Consider the following 20,177-nt stretch of genomic DNA (forward strand, 5'->3'; position numbering starts at 1 on the left):
ATTACAGTATAATGAATTCTATGGACTCAGAATTATTGAAGCCAAAGGAAACTACTGGAATTGGAATTAAACATGAACAGATAAGAAGGGTGGGAAATGAGATACATGTCTGTTGCCTTTTACTGTATATTTTAGCCTATTCTCTTTCTGTGGCCATGACTAGGGACTTGAAAAGAAAGAGAAACTTGTGATATCCGCAGCCTCAGGGAGAGATAGTAAGAGAATAGCTCTGTTATAACTTGGACAACTCCTACTTTCTTGAAATGGTATTGGCTGTTCCTTATTTTTACTCCCAGTCGGCTCAGTACATCATTACTGTCCATTTGTGAAACCAGACCCTCTGCCACAACTGAAATTTACCATCAGTGATTGCACTTAAGTACCGTAAAAGAAGCTTAGGGTCAAGAATTTGCAGGATTGTTTAACAAGAAAATTACATGGGGTCCTGAGGAGCCTCTCAGTTTAACCCCTGTGCCCATCAATTTCAAGAGTTTTTAAGGATTTGCTTCAGAGTTCCTTAATTTTAACTAAGGATTTAGATAAACTCGGTGGATCATTGCTTAACTGGGTACATTTTAGGAATTTTGAAAAGGATAAAAATTGGTCCACCAAATTATCGAAATGAAAGATACAAGTAGGAGAAACTTTAGTCAAACCAGTTTATCTATAATCATCCAGTTTGTGGTACAAAAGAGGGAAAACCGAGTGTCTTACCAAAAAATAATAATATTGACAGTTACAGATTAGGTAATTGGATAATTCAAAGTAAATGGCTATATGTATTTTTTTAATCTTTACTTATTTTACAGAAATAAATACTATTGAACGGGGCTGATTCACAGAGATTACAATCAGTACTCTTAAACACATGATATTTTCAAAGATAGAAAGTAACAGAGGTTTAAAAATTTAAAATGTATCTCACTTTTCTGCTGGTTTCCCAGGACAATAGCATTTGCAACAGAATTTTGAAAGTCTAATTCCAGATGACAGTTTTATTCCTAAACCAGGGAACATATTAAATAAATACGGAAATACCTAAAACAGTGCATCGCCAATTGTAGGCACACAATAGGTAAATGTTGAATGAATAATAACCACATTCCTTTGTAATAGCCATGATTAGATTACTTTGTCTGGGAGTTCCTGTCATGGCATAGCAGAAATGAATCTGACTAGGAACCACGAGGTTGTGGATTTGATACCAGCCCTCGCACAGTGGGTTAAGGATCCGGTGTTGCTGTGGCTGTGGTGTAGGCGGCAGCTGCGGCTCCTATTCGACCTCTCGCCTGGGAACCTCCATATGCCATAAGTGCAGCCCTAAAAAGACAAAAAAAAAAAAAAAGATTACTTTGTCTGGCATCAAGTACATTTCTAACTATCATTAGACATAATTATTGGAGGTCTATAGAGAGCGAGTAGAGTCTGCTATTTTGAAAACTTACTCTTTTCTAAAATTATATCTTCAAAATATAATTTGATTTTTTTTCTTTTTAGGGCCACACCTAAAAGTTGAAAGTTTTTTATGAAATTTTCATAACCATATGAAAGTTTCCAGGCTAGGGGTCAAATTGGAGCAGCAGCTGCTGGCCTACACCACAGCCATGCCAAATCTGAGCTGAGTCTGTGACCTACACCGCAGCTCAGGGCAAGGCCAGATCCTTAACGTCCTGAGTGAGGCCAGGGATCGATCCTGCATCCTCATGGATACCACTGAGCCATGACGAGAAGTCCCAAATTTGAATTTTTAATAGAAAAATAGAGATGTAATTACATATGATTTTGTTCTTACCACAAATATTCCTAATTCATAAATTAAAGTTTAACATGTTTTTTAAAAAACCTTTTGTCTTCCTTAAGATTGTAATATTTATTGATGATCTGAATATGCCAGAATCAGACATGTATGGAACCCAGCCACCCCTGGAATTAATCAGACAATTATTAGATATGGGAGGAATTTATGATACTGAAAAAATTGCTTGGAAGGTACAGTACATGTGAACATTTTGTCTTATTTAGCAATAAATTATATATTTATAACAATGTTTAGTGAATTAAGTGTGAAATTTAGAAAATCTATCCAGATGGACATGAAAAACCAAATTGAGACTCTAATTTAATCTGCCAGTTACATCTTTGCATTTCAGCACAAGTCCATGGGTTCATAGAAATTCTGCTTTTATTTTGATTAAATCTTAGGAAATATTGCAAGTATGTCCTCCAGGTTTAGTTTCTGAGTCAAAAAATGCTCCCTATTGTTAAGCACATTAATAGGTCATCAAATGTTTCAGAGCATCAGCAGGTAATGCGTATGAGAAAATCTGGTAAAAATGAGACTTAACAAATACATCCTTAATCTTTGTGTAAGACTACTCTGCATCTTCCTTTTCAAGAATGTAAATGATTTTCAGAAGTATTGCAAAGTCAAAAGAAATCCTAGGGAAATATTTCTGCGTATTCACACAGAAATGCAATGGAATTACTTGTTACATTGAACTAAATGAGAATGGCTTTAAATATTTTAAAAAGTAAATGCTCTTTTCTCCCTACTTGGTTCTTTATCTGGAAATCATAAGCCCTGTGTTCCAGAACTGACTTTATCACTGAAACTTTCTGGGCCTCAATTCCTCATCTGTAAAATTAGGTGGTTGCATTATAAACAGTTTCATGTCTGACAAATTTGGTCCCAGAATCCTGCCTGACACACACGTTCTGGCCAAGTGGCATCATCTCAGACACCAGTCAGACTGTTTGAATTAACCATCAGCCCAAGGCACAGAGAAGAATCCAGATACAGCCTCCCAGGGAGAATCCAGGAGACGAGGGAAAAAAAAAAGTAAGAGATTGGTCTGCAAGGAACTGCCTGAAGAAATTAGGAAACAAGTGAGCCAGGTCTTCAATGGGATTTCTGTGGCCTTGGGCAGGAGCATAGGCAGCAAAAAGGCTATTAAAGGCGCTGTTATGAGTAGACTCTACAATTCGTTACAACTCTGTCCAGCTCACCAGTGCTGTGTTGTTGTCATGTGTCAGGTATAATGTAAACAGTCGAACGGCTTCTTACCCAGCTGATCGTGGCTTCTCTAGAGGCTTATACACCATGCTCTTCTGATGCCTCACTTAGCACCCCAATCCCTTTTGCTAGTCTCAAGAACATATCGCTTATTTTCCAATGACTGCTTTTTCCTAAAATAGAAATTTCCCAATGATGTCTAAGCCTCCTAGAAGTCAGATGTCTTGGAACTACATTTAGGATGGGTGACATCTCTAAGAAGATAGGTTTCTATTGCTGTTATAATTTTGATTTTGCATTTAAATAATTGTTTTGCCTAAACATTTAAAAAAATCTGTCTTCCTTTGGGGGCTGGGAAATGGGTATGTGTTTCACTTCCCACAGCTACATACAGTTACTCTTGCTTTTTCTCTCTTCCCCCAGAACATCCAAGATCTCTCTCTGGTGGCTGCTTGTGTTTCGGCAGGCGGCCGGGGGCATGTTAGCCCACGTCTGCTCAAACACTTTTCCATCCTGGTAATGCCTCATCTCCCACAATGTGCCTTACGTACTATTTTCCAGGTAATACATCTAGTTTGTCTTCTACAGAAAAACAAATCGAATTCCACAGTATGAGGGAAAATGTGGGAACTTAAAACAACTAATATAAAAAGAAAATCTTCTTAAAGGGATAGATTTTGTTCCCTCCTATTTTTTCCTGGCCTATTGTTATCATTTGTCTACAAATATCAAAAAGCACACAGTGATATCCTGCTGTATAGCACAAGGAACTGTCATCTAGTCCCTGGTGATGGAACATGATGGAGGATAATGTGAGCAAAAGAGTCTATCTATCTGTATGCATGTGTGTGTGTCACCGGGTCACTTTGCTTGCAGTAGAAACTGACAGAACACTATAAACCAACAATAATGGCGAAAATAAAAATAAAAAAATCAAAAACACGAGTTAGTGCGCATAAGAAACACATGTGGGGCATGTTTAACACATGTTGAAACTGTAACCCCAAGGCTTTATTCTCAGCGGTTCTAAGAAGGTCGGTTTTTCTGAGATAGAGCTCAGGTATCTGCATCATGAACAAGTACACCTGGACCTCGGCTCGTATTTGTTCTTTTCACTTGCATATAGAGTAAAAAATAATCAGAAAAAAATTCTGAAATACCTTATTAGAAAAATGGCTCCACTTGAAATCCAGTTGGATTAGAAAAAATAAATCTTATGCAGGGCTACTAAATTCTTCAAAATGAATTGTGTTTTTCTTCTTTATAATATAAAATTTAAAGATTATCTTTTAGAATCCATTTTTCAAAAAGGATGTAGTAATTGTGCAGGTGATCAATAATCTACACCTCAAAAAAAAAAACCTGATATAAAATACATACATATGCCAGTCTTTTTTTAATATCCAGATCCCAGTTTCTAAAAACCATTCTGCATTTTATGTTTTTCTAAAGCTTTATTGAAATATAGTTGATTCACAAGATTGTGACAATTTCTGCTGCACAACAAAGTGGTTCAGCTATACGTGTACATCCATTCTCTTTCAGATTCTTTGCCCACATAGATGATCACAGAATATTGGGTAGAGTTCTCTGGGCTGTACAGCAGGTGCCCCTCGGCCAGTAATTCCATGTGCCTCAGTGTGCATTACATATGCCAATCCTAACTGAGATAGTAGTTCTATTACTTCATATTTCCTCTAGTAATGTCTGCTGAGGAACAAGGATATGGAAGAATTTTCAGAATACCTGGTGTACACATAGATGGGGCATCAATTCGCTCCAGAGAATATGGAACACATGCCTCTAGATCATTCACCAAACTAGGACAAATTGAAATTTTCCTCAGTTCTCAACCTTCGGAGTGTCTTTGTACCAGTCTGCCATCTATTTCAAATGGATCCTGATTATCTACCTTTTCAGCAAACTGGATCCTCCATCATAGTGCACACATCCCCTGTCTAGTAAGGATGAACTAGAAATAGTCTGTGCTTAAAAGTTTTGGCAAACTAAATTGTAACCTTTCTTTTTAAAGGTTCATTTGGGAATGTATTTCTCCATGAATAACTTCACACCCGAAGTGCAGAAAACTACGGATCAAATAATATCTTGTTCTCTAGCTGTGTACTATCAAGTATGTCAGAGTATGTTACCAACTCCGATGAAATGTCACTACATGTTTAATCTTCGAGATATATTTAAGGTTTGTTTTCAACTTCTGTCTCTCCATTTCCCTACTCACTGATTCTGTTGACATTAAATTGTTAGAAGGGGAGAAAAAGAAATTCAAGTTGATTAGTTTGGTTATTAGCAGCTTATCCCATGAGCCAGTTAGAAAGAACCATTAAAATCATTCCATGCAGAGAATTCAATGGTGAAACCACTAAGACTGTTAGAATATCTGTTACCAAACCAAAGTTGGGTCACCCGCCCACGCGCAGCAAAGCCAATGTACCCACAGCAAGATGTGGAGAAGGGAAGTGCGCCAGGCCAGTAGCCTGGGACAGCCAGTGCTCAAAAAGCCCACACTCCTGAAAGCGGGTTTCAGGCAAGAGTTTTTTAAAGGCCAGGCGAGGCGGGGGTGGAGGAGGTGGAGTCAGGGTCTGTGACAGCTCATGCCCTGTTCTCTGATTGGTTGATGCGAAGCAGCAGGGCATCGTCGCAGAGATTGACACTATCCATCCTTAGGCACCAGTAGGTCCACGGTCATCAGGGAGTTGTTGTCTTCCTCTTGGTGGGGCTTTTAGCATCTGAAAAATAACTCAGGAAATGTGCATCAGATGCTACCTCACGGTGCTTCAGAGAGGCGCTAAAGCAGAGGATGTGGCGCAAGGGTCTTTCCCGGGAAGGCCCCAGGTGCCTGTTGGCTAAGAATCTCTGCAGGGAAAGAAGTGACCAAGTTATAACACAGGTTTCCGTTTTGCTTTATGGCTGAGATTTTTATGACCACTCTCAGAAAATGACAGCAGGCATGCACATCCTCAACATGCTGAGCTGTCGCAACCGGGGGATGTGGCCAACCAGGCTGCTGTAGTCAGAGCGTTTTCAGAATTAAAATGTTAAGAAAAAGCAAGTTTTGATTTGATCTTTTTTTCCTTGCTATGGGACTTTAGCACAAAATAGCACATGTAATATTTGAAATTATAACATTTGTAAGTTATTTAATCCAAGTTAAGAATCTTAGAACATACCAACATTAAGAGGCACCTCTGAATCACCACCAGTCCCTCAAGGAGTCGTTAAACCACTATGCCAGTTTTCTCTGATTTATAACTTGCCCATCTCATCAAAAATCCAGATTATCGTTTGTAGAATTTGACAGCCCTCACCTTCGATAATTGCTTCTGTTTTTATGGAAACACAAACAAACCTGCAACAACTGAGGCTTTACAATCTATCTGATCAATTTTTGTAATGTTGTTTTTAAATCCCTAATAGCTTCTCCTAGGATTGCTGCAAGCTGACAGGTCTGTTATTAATTCCAAAGAGATGGCAGCTCTGTTCTTTGTTCATGAAGCCACCCGAGTGTTTCACGATCGCTTACTTGAACAAACTGAAAAGGGGCGTTTCTATCAGTTTCTCTCAAAAGAAGTTGAGAATTATTTTCAGGTAAAATTATTATATTTTAAAAATTATTTTAAATGATGTCTTGGGCAAAAGTGGTGTTTCATAAACGTCCTCAGACTTTTCTGTATCAGTAAAAAAAACTTAATTCCATTTTTCACTTGAAAATGTCTAAATAGTCATAGATTTGGTATGATGGAAATGCTAAGGTCTTGATGCCTTTGCTCATGCATTTGGCCTCTTACGAGACTTGAAACTGCTCCTCTTCCTCCAGGACGAGCAGACACGTACACTCTCTTGATACCTCACCTAGACCCCCCATCCCTCTCCAGACCCTGAAACTTTAGTTGCTTTGGTGCTTTAGTCCAGCTCGAAAAGGAAGGTGCTTCAGTAACTGAATTGCTGAAAGGCTGGGAACTCAATGGAATGGTGAGCGCAGGTCCATCCCTCTACCTCCTTGCTAACTCCTCTCAAGAGAATTAAGCAAGTCCTTTGGAATCTCTTTCCAAGGCGACTCTTCTTTTCCCTCTTCTTGGCTGGTGCCACCTTCTCTCACCCTATTCATAGCAGTCCAAGAAACAGAATAAATTCAAAGATGTGACTTTATTTGTAACAGTGAAAATTTGCAAAACAGATTTTTAAACATAGAGATACACACATACACATAAGCTCAGAATACAACATGCAAACAACATGTAAATCTGACTTTATACATACGTATGTATACACGTGTCTTTTAGATAAGTCACAAATTAAGAAATCTTTTAAGTTTTGTTTTTCCTAGACCCTCTCGTTATTACTTTCTTTTAATCTGAGTTTTCTGCTCTTTAGCCTAGACTTTTCTTGGTTTGTATATCGTTTGCAGTGGATAAGCAATGAGATCCTGCTGTATAGCACAGGGAACTACATCTAATCCCTTATGATGGAACATGATGGAGGATAATGTGAGAAAAAGAATATGTGTGTGTGTGTGTGTGTGTGTGTGTGTGTATAACGGGGGCACTTTGCTGTACAGCAGAAATTGACAGAACATTATAAATCAACTATAATAAAAAATTTTAATCAAAAAAATTGTGTTAATCCATACCACTTCTACCCTCCAATGTTTTTTTAAACATCTGGGAAAAAAATCTTTTCGTTAGATACCCAGCACCACATCACCCCACTGTCACCTCCTCGCCCAGAATCTCCCAGGGCTCCCACAGTATTCAGAGCTTCCTTTCTCTCCTTGGGGCTACTCTTTGGTGATGCTTCACACTCACCTTGTTTCTCCTTTCCTTCACTCAAAACACTAGACTCTCCAGTCCTTTCTTCTAGTCTCACTTCTCTTCCCTGACAGCCTGAGAAGCAGTCGAACACAGAGGTTACAAACCCAGACTCTGCCCAAGTTCAACACCCAGCCCTTCCATTTTTGAGCTGTGAAAGCTTGGGCAGGTGGCCCCTCTGTGTGTCAGCTTCCTCATCTCTAACGTAAAGGTAGTATTTGTACCTGCTTCATAGGACGGTGCTGAGAATTAATGGCACTAATTTGGGTAAAGTGTTTAGAACAATTTCTGACACCTGTTAAGCACTCAGTAAATGTACGATAGCATCATATTGAAAAGAACCAGATCTTATACCTGCATTGCAAGTAGAGACAGGTGGTTTGGCAGAGAGAGCCTGAATTCTAGAGTTAGACCTTGGTTTGACTTCTAAATCCGTCTCCTGTTACTCTGGGTACTTCACACTCAGTATACAAAACCGTGTAAAAAAACAGCTTCACGTCTTCATTCACTGCGCTCTCTGTGCGTCCCTGGTGTCCTGCCTTCGTGTTTCCTGCCTCAGTGATGGCGTTACTGCTAAAGCCTCTCCGCATGCCAGAAATGTGAGCATTTCAGCCCCATACTTTAACCAAAGTGCAGCTTGAGCTCTATTATTGCTTCATTTACCTACACATAGAGGTCCCTTTCCTGGGCTCACTCCTGACCATCCTTCAAGATTCAGCTCATGCTTCCTCTCTCTTAGTGGCCTTTTTTCCACCAGCACCACATTCTTTCCAGGTTAAGAATCCTTTCTTTGTATTCTCATAGGAATGTGGGCTTTTCCTATCACAGGACTTATTAGAATTGTCATTGCCTCTCTCTCCCTCTCTTTCTCTCACCTGTGAGTTCCATGAAGACAAAGTTATTGATTTTTATCCCTACCTAGATTTCCAGAATTTAACATCCTTCCTAACTCCTGGTTGGTACTTGATAAATGTATCTGGGATGAATGAATGAATGAATGAATAGAGGAATGAAGAGACTTTGCTAGAATAACCATCTAAAGAGAGCTTATTCCTGCCCCCAGGAGATCCTAAACTCCCTCCCTGTAAATTCCTATCACAGTATCAAAATTCCCTTTTTTTGATTGTTTGTTTGCTTTTTTAGGGCAGCAGGTACAGCATATGGAGGTACCCAGGCAAGGGGTAGAATCAGAGCTGCAGCTGCCAGTCTATGTCACAGCCATAGTCACACAGGATCCACACTGCATCTGCAGCCTACACCACAGCTCACGGCAATACCAGATCCTTTACCCACTAAGCAAGGCCAGGGTTCGAACCGGTGTCCCCATGGATACTAGTCAGGTTTGCAACCTGCTGAGCCACAATGGGCACTCCACAGTTTAGTTTCAAGACTTTGCTAGACCAAAGAATAGAGGTAGAGGCAGTGGAAGATGAGCAAGCCAGTACTTACGGGAGACAGGTCTTTTCCTACTAGACTCAGTCCTATGAACAGCAAGAAGAGCTACAGTAACCCCAAATTAAAGACATATTAACCAGACCTTTTTTAAGGATGTAAGGATGTAAATTACTCCTGCAAGAATTTGGGTTTGTACAATACCATTTAATCAGTTGGGTATGTTTTTTTAATTTTTTTTTTTTTTTTTTTTTTTTTGGTCTTTTTGCCTTTTCTAGGGCCGCTCCCACACCATATGGAGGTTCCCAGGCTAGGGGTTGAATCGGAGCTGTAGCCACTGGCCTACGCCAGAGCCATAGCAACTTGGGTTCTGAGCCTCATCTGCGACCTACACCACAGCTCACGGCAACGCCGGATCCTTAACCCACTGAGCAAGGCCAGGGATGAAACCCGAAACCTCATGGTTCCTAGTCAGATGTGTTAACCACTGCACCACGATGGGAACTCCTCGGTTGGATTTTTATAAAATGACTTTAGTAATAGTTAACGCTTACAGTGTGCCAGGCACTGTTTTAAGAGCTTTACCTATCATTACTCAATTAAATCTCATAACATCTCTCTGGTATAAGTCTTATTTTTATCCTCATTTTATAGATGAAGAAACTGGGGCAGAGTAAGATCAATAACTTGCCCGAGGTTACACAGATAGTTAAGGGGTGAAATCATTATTCAAAGCCTGGCTGTCTAACTCCAGGTACTCTCTTAGCTATCATATCATCCTGGCCCTCAACCTTCCTTTAGCCATTTGCTTATGCAAACATCTTCTGAGAGCCTGTTACAAATTTCCAGGGCCAGACACCAAATGAGCTAAGTTCTGAGACCTACATGGAATTAGTGTAGCCCTACCGCCAAGCACCTTACCACCTAAAAGGTGCATAGGTTTCTGTAAGTGCCATGGCAGACCCTTGCACACATGACAGTGGTGGCGGGAAGGAAGAAAAAATAATTTTCTCTACCTGGTTTTAGGGGAGAGGGAAATGGTCAGACTTCAAAGAAGGAGTAGCCCATGACCTTGGTGTGAAAGTCAGGCTCGAGTTTGCCAAGTGACCAGGAAAGCTAGTGTGGAAGCCTGCAGATCTGTGGTGGTAATGAACAGCTGACTCAGGGAAAATTCTCCTTTGCAGATTGTTGGTGAGATCTCATGCTATCAACATGTTATTCCCACAGCAGAGGTTCTTAATCTGGGGCCAAAGAGTCCTTAGATAGAACTGTTTTCCCATACATTTTGTGTCCTTTGTAACCCCTGCATTTCACTATACGCATTTTAAAATATTGTTTTGACAAGGAGTCCACAGGTTTCACTGTCAAAAGAGGTCCATGGGACAAAAAAGGTGAAGAACCCCTGAGTCCCAGATCTATTGTGCCAAGAGCTCCTCTGATACAAAATATATTGCATTAGTTTTGATAACACGTAGAGTTGTGCTATTAACAGATACTATTATTATCTTAAAATAGATCCTGTGGACCAAAGAAAAACTAATGAGTGACTCAATTATATTTGTGGATTTCTTGGATATAAACAAATCTAATAGAAAGAAGATGTATCAGAATACCAATGACTATCATAAACTTGCTGAGATACTTAATGAATTCCAGATGAAGCTGAATTCGGCATCTTTGGAGGTAAACACATATACTACATAAAAATCTGAGTACTATATACATATATATACATTTATATACAAATGCACCTGTATGTATATGTGTATATAAAATCAAATATTTTTATCATGTGTGTAAGGATGAGAGAGATCAGGAAAAGTACTCTCAAATTTTAGGGGAGATTTATATTGTTCGTTTTATTTTGTCTCAGTTAATGAGGTATAATTTCATTTTTTTAATGATTTTTATTTTTTCCATTATCCTTGGTTTAGAGTGTTCTGTCAATTTCTACTGTATAGCAAGGTGCCCCGGTCAGGCGTACATATGTACATTCTTTTCCTCACATTATCCTCCCTCATGTTCCATCATAAGTCACTGTGCTCTGCAGCAGGATCTCATTGCTTATCCACTCGAAATGCCATAGTTTGCCTCTATTAGCCCCAGATTCGCAGTCCATCCCACTCCCTTCCCCTCGGCAACCACAAGTCTGTTCTCCAAATTCATGAGTTTCTTTTCTGTGGAAAGGTTCATTTGTGCCGTTTATTAGATTCCAGATATAAGCAATATCTTATGGTATTTGTCTTTCTCTTTCTGACTTATTTCACTTAGTATGAGAGTCTCTAGTTCCATCCATGTTGCTGCAAATGGCATTACTTTGTTCTTTTTTGTGGCCGAGTAGTATTCCGTTGTGTATATGTACTACATCTTCTTAACCCATTCATCTTGATGGACAATTAGGTTGTTTCCATGTCTTGGCTATTGTGACTAGTGCTGCAATGAACATACAGATGCATGTATCTTTTTCAAGGAAAGTTTTGCCTGGATATATATCCAAAAGTGGGATCACTGGGTCATATGGTAGTTCTACATTTAGTTTTCTGAGGTATTTCCATACTGTTTTTCATAGTGGTTGTACCAATTTACATTCCCATAATAAGGTGTAATTTTAAATACAAGGTAGACAACTTAGGCTGTAAAAAATCAAATGAGTAAAGGAATTAAGAAATGAAAGCAAGTGTGTGGCAAGAGGGTCCAGAGTAGCAACAAGCAGCAGCAATATGGATGTGACCCATTTACCGTCTCCCCCATTGTTGCTGTGAGCAGATACATGTTGGAACACAGGCACCCAACAACATCACAGATACCCCAGCCAATTCCTGGGACTCTTCCTCCCACCACATGTTCCACCCCTAGACAGAGCAGAAGACAGCAGCCTGCTATTGTCCTCTTTGTCCTCTTCCCTCAAGCTTATGCACCCCTTCCAACCTTGCTTATCAGAATATTAGCAGAAGGACAGTTCTCACTATGCAACTTTATTTTCCATAAATGTAAACAAGTTTACTGGGTCTGGATTACTGGACTACCAGAAAAGCCCGTCTCACTTCTATATCCTGTAAGTTAAACCACAGTGAACATGCAGTGTTTCCATGGCTATAATCAATTTATTTGTTCCATTTCCCCGGATAGATTTCTCACTCCATGGTGTTCTTCAAGGAAGCCATAGAACACATCACAAGAGTGACGAGGGTCCTTCGACACCCAGGAAGTCACATGTTACTGGTAAGGATTTACACTTTTTAATATTTTAAGCCTGAAAAATAAAAATGAGGGAAAGCCAATAAAGTCTACTCTGCTTACAGAAGTCTTATTTATCCAGACTTTCCATTTCTGAGAACTCACAGTTGTTGCATCATATGATAAGATCCTTGTCCTCTTAAGAGTTTGCACAAGACATTTATCAGCACATAAAAAGGCTTTTTGTTTTCAAAAGGCATTTGATGTGGAAAAAAAAAGTGCTGGATCTGGCACCATCTCTGACATATCGTCAGTGTTACCATAGTATCTATGCAGGTGAATCTTGACTTCAAAAATAATACAATTACTTGAATATTTATTTAGAAACATGAGTCACTGCACAAAATTTTACTTCTCGTGGAATCCAAATGAAAGTTAAGTTCTTGGAAAATCCCCAAATACCTTAGATGGAGAGTTAAATTCTTGGAAAATCCACAAATACCGTAAATAGAGAAAAGCTTTGCAGAAGGCTAAATAAAATTCAACATATTCAGCCATTTATATAAATCACATTATTTATGACCACCAGTTTAAATTATTATTTGTGTTTATAATTTTATTTACTTTATGCTTTATTTATAGCTATTTAGTTATATAGTACATACCTTTTTTTCCCAAAAGGGCTCTTTTTTGCATTCAGAACAACTAGACCTTTATTCAAATAGTCTTTTATTAATACAGATATGTTTTGGACTAATTAAAAGGAATTAAAAACTGGAAAATAGAATTAAGGCAAAAATACAAGGGCAGATCTTTCTACCACCAAGACTATTCCTTTACTCACTTTTCCCACCCCATAAATAGCACTACCATATACCTACTACTCTATCCAGAAACTCAACAGCCCCTCATTGTTGACACTTTTCTCTTAAGCCCCACATTTAGTCCATCAGTGAGTCCTGGCAATAAAAATTCCAAAATATATTTCAAATCTTCCCACTTCTCTGTATCTCACCTGCCAACACCCTATCCAAGCCAGCATCGTCTCCACCAGGGCAGCTGCAACAGCCTTTCTCTGCTCCCTTTATCTAAAGTAGCATGTCCCTCCCCTTCCTCAGTTCCTGTCATTCTGTCCCTTTATTCTGCCTTATTGTTCTTCCAAGTCCTTAGCATTATCTGAGAACATTAATTTTTATTTATTTACTATCTATCACCACACTTAAAATGTAAGCTCAGTAAAAGCTATAATCTTGTCTGTCTTATTTCAATTATTAACAGAGGTGACCTGGTCCCAGGGATGAGTCTGAGTGAGATGGTGGCAGTCATTGCTGGTGCTTATGCAACCAACGTAGCATAGGCACCAACAACATGCTGGTGCTTATGCTTACTCCATACTCATAGGCAGCAAGAGAAATACAAAGAGTCATATATACAGAGGAATCCCCATAAGGCTGTCAACTGATTTCTCTGCAGAAACTTTGTAGGCTGAAGGGTGTGGCACAATATATTTAAAATCCTGAAAGGGAAAGGCCTGCATCCTAGGATACTCTACCCAGCAAGATTATCATTTAAAATAGGAGAGAGAGAACTTCCCTTGTGGCTCACAATATAAGTGCATTGCTTCTACAAGGGCTAAGGCTCAACCCCTGGCTTGGGAACTTCCAAAGGCTGCAGGTGTGGCCACTTGTTTAAAAAATGAAAAAAATTAAACAAAAATTAAAAAATAGGAGAGATACAGAACTTCTTAGACAAATAAAAACTAAGAGTTCATCAATACTAAAACTATCCTAAAAGAAAGGTTAAAAGGACCTCCCTAAGTGGACAAAAGTTAAAAAAATATGCTAAAGTCCCACTGGTAAGGCAAATACATAGTAAGGACTGAAGATAAACCACTGAAATGAGCCAGTATAAATACTCAAAGACAAAAGATTGTAAAAGCACTTTAACTACAGTAAATATGTAAGAGACAAATGTTCAGTGTAAAATATGACATCAAAAGCACAAAACATAAGGAAAAGGAGTAAAAAATGTAGCTCTTTTGGAATATGTCTAAACTTACATGACTGTCACTTTAAAACAAGTAGATATAGATCAACACATATGAACCCAGTGGTAACCACAAATCACAAAACCTACAGTAGATACACAAAAACTAAAAACAAAGAAACACAAGTATACTACTAAAGAAAATCACCAGACCACAAGGGAAGAAACAAAAGGAAGAAAAGAGCAGAGAAAAACTACAAAAACAAGTAGTAAAATAGACAGTAGGTACATACTTATCAATAATTACATTCAATGTCAGTGGACTAAATGCTCCAATCAAAAGACATGGGGTGGCTAATTGGATTTTTTTTTTAAAAAAAAAGACCCCTTTATATACTGCCTGTGAGAGACTCACTTCAGGATGCAAGACACACAGAATAAAAGTGATATATGGGGAAAAGATACTTCATGTAAGAGGAAGCACAAGAAAGTGTGGGTAACATACTCATATCAGATAAAACAGACTTTAAAACAAAAAATATGACAAAAGACAAAGGCATTATATAATGATAAAGGGATCAATAAAAGAAGAGGATATTATTGTGCTCCTTAACATATACACACCCAATACAGGAGCAGTTCCACTCCTGGGTATTTATCCTGAAAAACTGAAAACATTCATTCTAAAAGATACATACACCCCAGTGTTCATAGCAGCACTATTTGCAATAGCCGTGACATCAAAGCAACCCAAGAGTCCATCAACGGACAAATTGATAAAGAAGATGTTGTGTGTGGAAATATATATATATATATAAAACTCAACCATAAAAAAAAAAATTCTGCCATTTGAGGCAACCTAGAAGGACCTAGAGAAAGTTATGCTTAGTAAAATACCTCAGAGAAAGACAAATACTGTATGATATCACTTATAGCTCAAATCTAAAAAATAAAACAAATGAAGGCATGTAGCAAAATGGAAACAGACTCACAGTTATAGAAAAAAAACTAGTGGTTACCAGAGGGGAGAGAGATGAGGTGGGGGTGAAATTGGGGTATGGGGTTAAGAGATACAAACCACTATGTATAGAATAGATAAACAACAAGGATATATTGTGTATCACAGAGAATTATAGCCATTATCTTATAATTTTCAATGGAGTATAGTCTATAAAAATACTGAATTACTATACTATACACTTGAAACTAATATAACATTGGAAATCAATTATATTCAATATAAAGAAAACAGGAAAAAAATAAGAGGATCACTTAACAGGAAGATAGCTATAAACATATATACACCTAACAACTAGGCCCCAAAATACGTAAAGCCAACTGACAGAACTGAAGGGAGAAATAAGCAGTTCAACAGTAGTAGTTAGAGACCTCAGTATCCCCACTCTGAATAACTGATAGAGCAACTACTATAAAATCAATAAGAACGTAAAGATGTCAACACTATCATAAAACAGCTTCAACTGACTGACACATATAGAGGATTCCACCCAATAGCAAAATATGCATCCTTCCGAGGCACACATGGAACATTCTCTAGAATACACCCTATGCCAAACCAGAAAACAAATTTCAATACGTTTAAAAGGATCTAAGTCATTCAAAGTATGTTTTCTAATCACAACAGAACTACTGTAGGACTCAATAGCAGAAAGAAATTTGGAGTATTCACAAATTCAAGAAACTTTTATAAAATACTCCTAAATAACAAATGGGTAAAGGAAGAAATCATAAGAGAAATTAGAAAATACTTTGAGATGAATGAAAACAAAAATAGAATGTACCTAAAGCAGTGCTTAGAGGAAAATTTACAATAAAAGTTTATATTTTATTTATTTATTTACTTATTTTTGTCTTTTTTTTTTTTTTTTTTTTTCTTTTCTAGGCCACATCCATGGCATATGGAGGTTCCCAGGCTAGGGGTCTAATTGGAGCTGTAGTCACTGGCCTACATCACAGTGACAGGATGCAGTAACCAAGCTGCTTCTGCAACCTACACTACAGCTCATGGCAATGCCAGATCTTTAACCCACTGAGCAAGGCCAGGGATCAAACCTGCATCCTTTGGTTCCTAGTTAGATTCATTAACCATTGAGCCACAATGGGAATGCTAATAAATGTCTCTATTTTAAAAAGAAAGAAAAAAACTCAAATAAATCACCTAAGCTTCCACCTTAGAAAACTATAAAAAGGAAAGAAAACTAAGCCCAAAGCAAGCAGAAATAAGAAAATAATAAAGATGAGAGAAGAAAGTAGAGAATAGAAAAACAATAGAGAATATCGATGAGAACAGAAATTCATTCTTTGAAAAGATCAACTAAACTGACAAACCTTTAGCAAGGCCGACCAAGGAAAAAAGAGCAGGACTACTCCAGTTATTAAAATCAGCAATTAAAGTGGGTTCATAGCTACCAACATTACAGAAATGAAAATTTTGTAATACTATGAACAGCTATATGCCATCACATTAAATAACTTAGATGAAATGGACACTTAGCGAGAAAGACACAATTACTGAAGAAATATAAAAATCTGAATAAACTCATAACAAATAAAGAGATTGAATTAGAAATCTTAAACCTTCCTGCAAAGAAAAGCCCAGGGCCAAATGGCTTCCCTGGAGAATTCTCACATTTAGGGAAAAATTAAAGCAATCCTTTACAACTCTTCCAGAAAATAGAAGAGGGAATACTTCCCAACTTATCTGTGAGCTTGATATCACCCTGACACTGAAACTATACAAAGGCGTCATGAAAAAAGAAAACCAGTATCCCTTGTGAATGTTGTTGTAAAAATTTTTAACAAAATATTAACCAGTTGAATGTAACAATATATAAGTATTATATACCGTGACCAAGTGAAATTTATTCCTGGAATATATGTTTGGTTTAACATCCCTAAATTCATTAATGTAACACCAGAGTAATAGAATAAAGGGCAAAAACCACGTGATAGATACAGAAAAAGTGTTTGATAAATACAACACCATTTATGAGTTTTTTGTGTGTCTTTTTAGGGCCACAGGTGCAGTATGTGAAAGTTCCTGCTGGCCTACGCCACAGCCACAGCAACTCCAGGTCACAGCCATGTCTGCGACCTACACTGCAGCTCTCAGTAACACTGGATCCTTAACTCACTGAGCAGGGCGAGGGATTGAACCCTCATCCTCATGGATGCTAGTCAGGTTCATTACTGCTGAGCCACAGTGGGAACTCCACCATTTGCGCTCTCAGCAGAAAAGGAGTTTCACCAACCTAATAAAAGGACCTATGAAGAATTTGGAGCTAGCCTCATGCTTAATGGCGAAAGACTAAATGTTTTTCCCCTAAGACTGGAAACAAAGCAAGGATGCACTCTCACAGTTTCCGTTCAGCACTGTATGTGTTCCAGCCAGTGCAGTTAGGCAAGAGGAAGGGAAAAGGACATCTAGATTGGAAAAAGAAGTAAAACTGTATTAGCATTCCACGGAGTTGCAGTTGTGGCTCTGCAGGTTGAGAACCCGACATAGTATCTGTGAGGCTGCAGGTTCGATCCTTGGCCTCTCTGAGTGGGTTAAGGATCCCACACTGCTGCATTCTGCAGCATAGGTTGCAGATGTGGCTCAGATCGGCATTGCTGCAGCTCCAATTTAACCCCTAGCCGGGGAACTTCCACATGCCACAGGAATGGCCCTAAAAAGAAAAACAAACCAAAAAACATTCCACATAATCCTGCTTATAGGAAATGCTAAGGACCTAAGGATGACCCACTCAATTAAAAGTAAACAGGCACCCTACAGATGTCATAAATCCATTTGAGTAATAAAAAAAAGTAAACAGGCACCTCACGGAAGCACATGAAAAGATGCTTAATGTAATCTGTCATTAGGACAACAATGAGATGATACCACTACATATCTACTAATGTGGAAAAAAAAAAAAGAAGAAGAAGAACGCTGACAATGGGAATTGCTAGCAAGGACCCAGAAACAGGATGAAGGGGAAGAGGAACTTTGCAAAGAAGAAATCTGACAAGTACCACCTCATCTAGGTAATCCGAGTCAGCATCAACAGCGATGAATCCTGTTGATACTGTATACCCTGGATATGAAGTGATGAAAGGCAATTTATGCCTATGGTGTTCCTCCCCAAAACACATAACCCCAGTCTAGTCAAGAGGAGCCTAAGGAGATATGACAGCTACATGTTCTGTGGTGCCCTGGAAGGAATCCTAGAACAGAAGGACATTAGGTATCAGCTAAGGAATCAAGTATAGAGTTGATAATAAAGTATCCATATTTTTTCACTAATGGTCATAAGTGCATCATACTAATAGTAGATGTTAATAATCAGGGAAACTGACTGTGGGTTACATGGAAATTCTCTTTACTGCCTTGGCAATGTTATTGTATGTCAAAAACTCTTCTAAAGTTTAAAAAAAAAAAAAACTTTGTTCTTAAAATGGGCAAAAGATTTGAATAGGTATTGCACCAAAGAAGATCCATAAATGGCTAATAAGCCCATGGGAAGATATTAACATCATTAATCATTAGAGAAATACAAGTTAAAATCTCATTAAGATACCACTACAAGGAGTTCCCGTCGTGGTGCAGTGGTTAACGAATCCGACTAGGAACCATGAGGTTGTGGGTTCGGTCCCTGCCCTTGCTCAGTGGGTTAAGGATCCAGCGTTGTCATGAGCTGTGGTGTAGGTCGCAGACGTGGCTCGGATCCCGCGTTGCTGTGGCTCTGGCGTAGGCCAGCGGCTACAGCTCCGATTTGACCCCTAGCCTGGGAACCTCCATATGCCGCGGGAGCGGCCCAAAGAAATAGCAAAAAGACAAAAAAAAAAAAAAAAAAAAAAAAAAAAAAAAGATACCACTACACTCCCACCAGAATGGCTGTCATCAAAAAGCTGGCCACTAGCAAGTTCTGACAAGGGTGTGGATAAACTGGAACTCACGTACATTGCCGATGGGGTGTAAAATAGCACAACTCCTTTTGAACATGCTTTGGCCATTTCTTATAAAATTTAACGTAAATTTACCCTGTGAGTGATCAGTTCCATTCCTGTGTATCTATACAAGAGAAAGTAGAACAAACGTTTGCTCAAAGCCTTGTGTGCACATGTTCATAGCATGTTATTATTATAACAGCCAAGAGGTGAAAACAGTGGAAGTGTCCCTCAGTGGGTGAATGGATGGACAAAAAGTGGCTCATGCACATAGTCGAATACCCTCCAGGAATAACAAGGAGTTAACTACTGATGCTGCACACTACAACATGAAGGAACCTTGAAACCATTTTCTGAAGTTAAAATTGGATATTTATTTTGTTCCACTCAACTGAAGCAAGATATCCTGGTTAGAGTTTCACGGGCACCCAGATCCGTGGGAACATGCTAAGTGAGAGAAGCAGAAGTCTTCGTATCGTATGATTCCACTTATAGGAAAGGGCCAAGAAAGGCAAATTTATAGCGGCAGTAACCGTATTAATGGTTGCCTGGGAAGAAGTTTGACTGCAAACAGGCTTGAGGGATAATCAGGGGGAGGAGAGAAATGCTCTAAAAATGTTGCCCGACTGTAAATTCACTAGAAGTCATTTAATTGTACACTTAGTACAGGTATGGTCTGTAAATTATACCTCATCAAGCTGTTTTAAAAGGGTAATACTTTGTCATCATTACTAAAGAGCACTTCTTAAGTGTTTATTGCTCAAAATAAATAGGAAAAGACCTATTTAAATCCTTAAAAATGAAGACTCCAATATTGGGTAGTCACATACCAG

The 20,177-nt window shown here is 38.6% G+C and overlaps 1 protein-coding gene across 1 annotated transcript in view; it reads left to right on the top strand.

Annotated features, from left to right (window-relative positions):
* The window catches only part of DNAH14 (dynein axonemal heavy chain 14), a 341,496-nt gene that overhangs the window by 227,520 nt on the left and 93,799 nt on the right, over positions 1-20,177 (top strand). The window contains exons 48-53 of the mRNA XM_021064261.1: positions 1,861-1,989; positions 3,437-3,574; positions 5,046-5,213; positions 6,449-6,619; positions 10,747-10,914; positions 12,361-12,453. Coding sequence (XP_020919920.1) covers positions 1,861-1,989; positions 3,437-3,574; positions 5,046-5,213; positions 6,449-6,619; positions 10,747-10,914; positions 12,361-12,453 — 867 coding nt within the window. The remainder of the gene's footprint in view (positions 1-1,860; positions 1,990-3,436; positions 3,575-5,045; positions 5,214-6,448; positions 6,620-10,746; positions 10,915-12,360; positions 12,454-20,177) is intronic.

This window comes from Sus scrofa, chromosome 10, assembly GCF_000003025.6.
Source record: "Sus scrofa isolate TJ Tabasco breed Duroc chromosome 10, Sscrofa11.1, whole genome shotgun sequence".
Lineage (NCBI taxonomy): Eukaryota > Metazoa > Chordata > Mammalia > Artiodactyla > Suidae > Sus > Sus scrofa.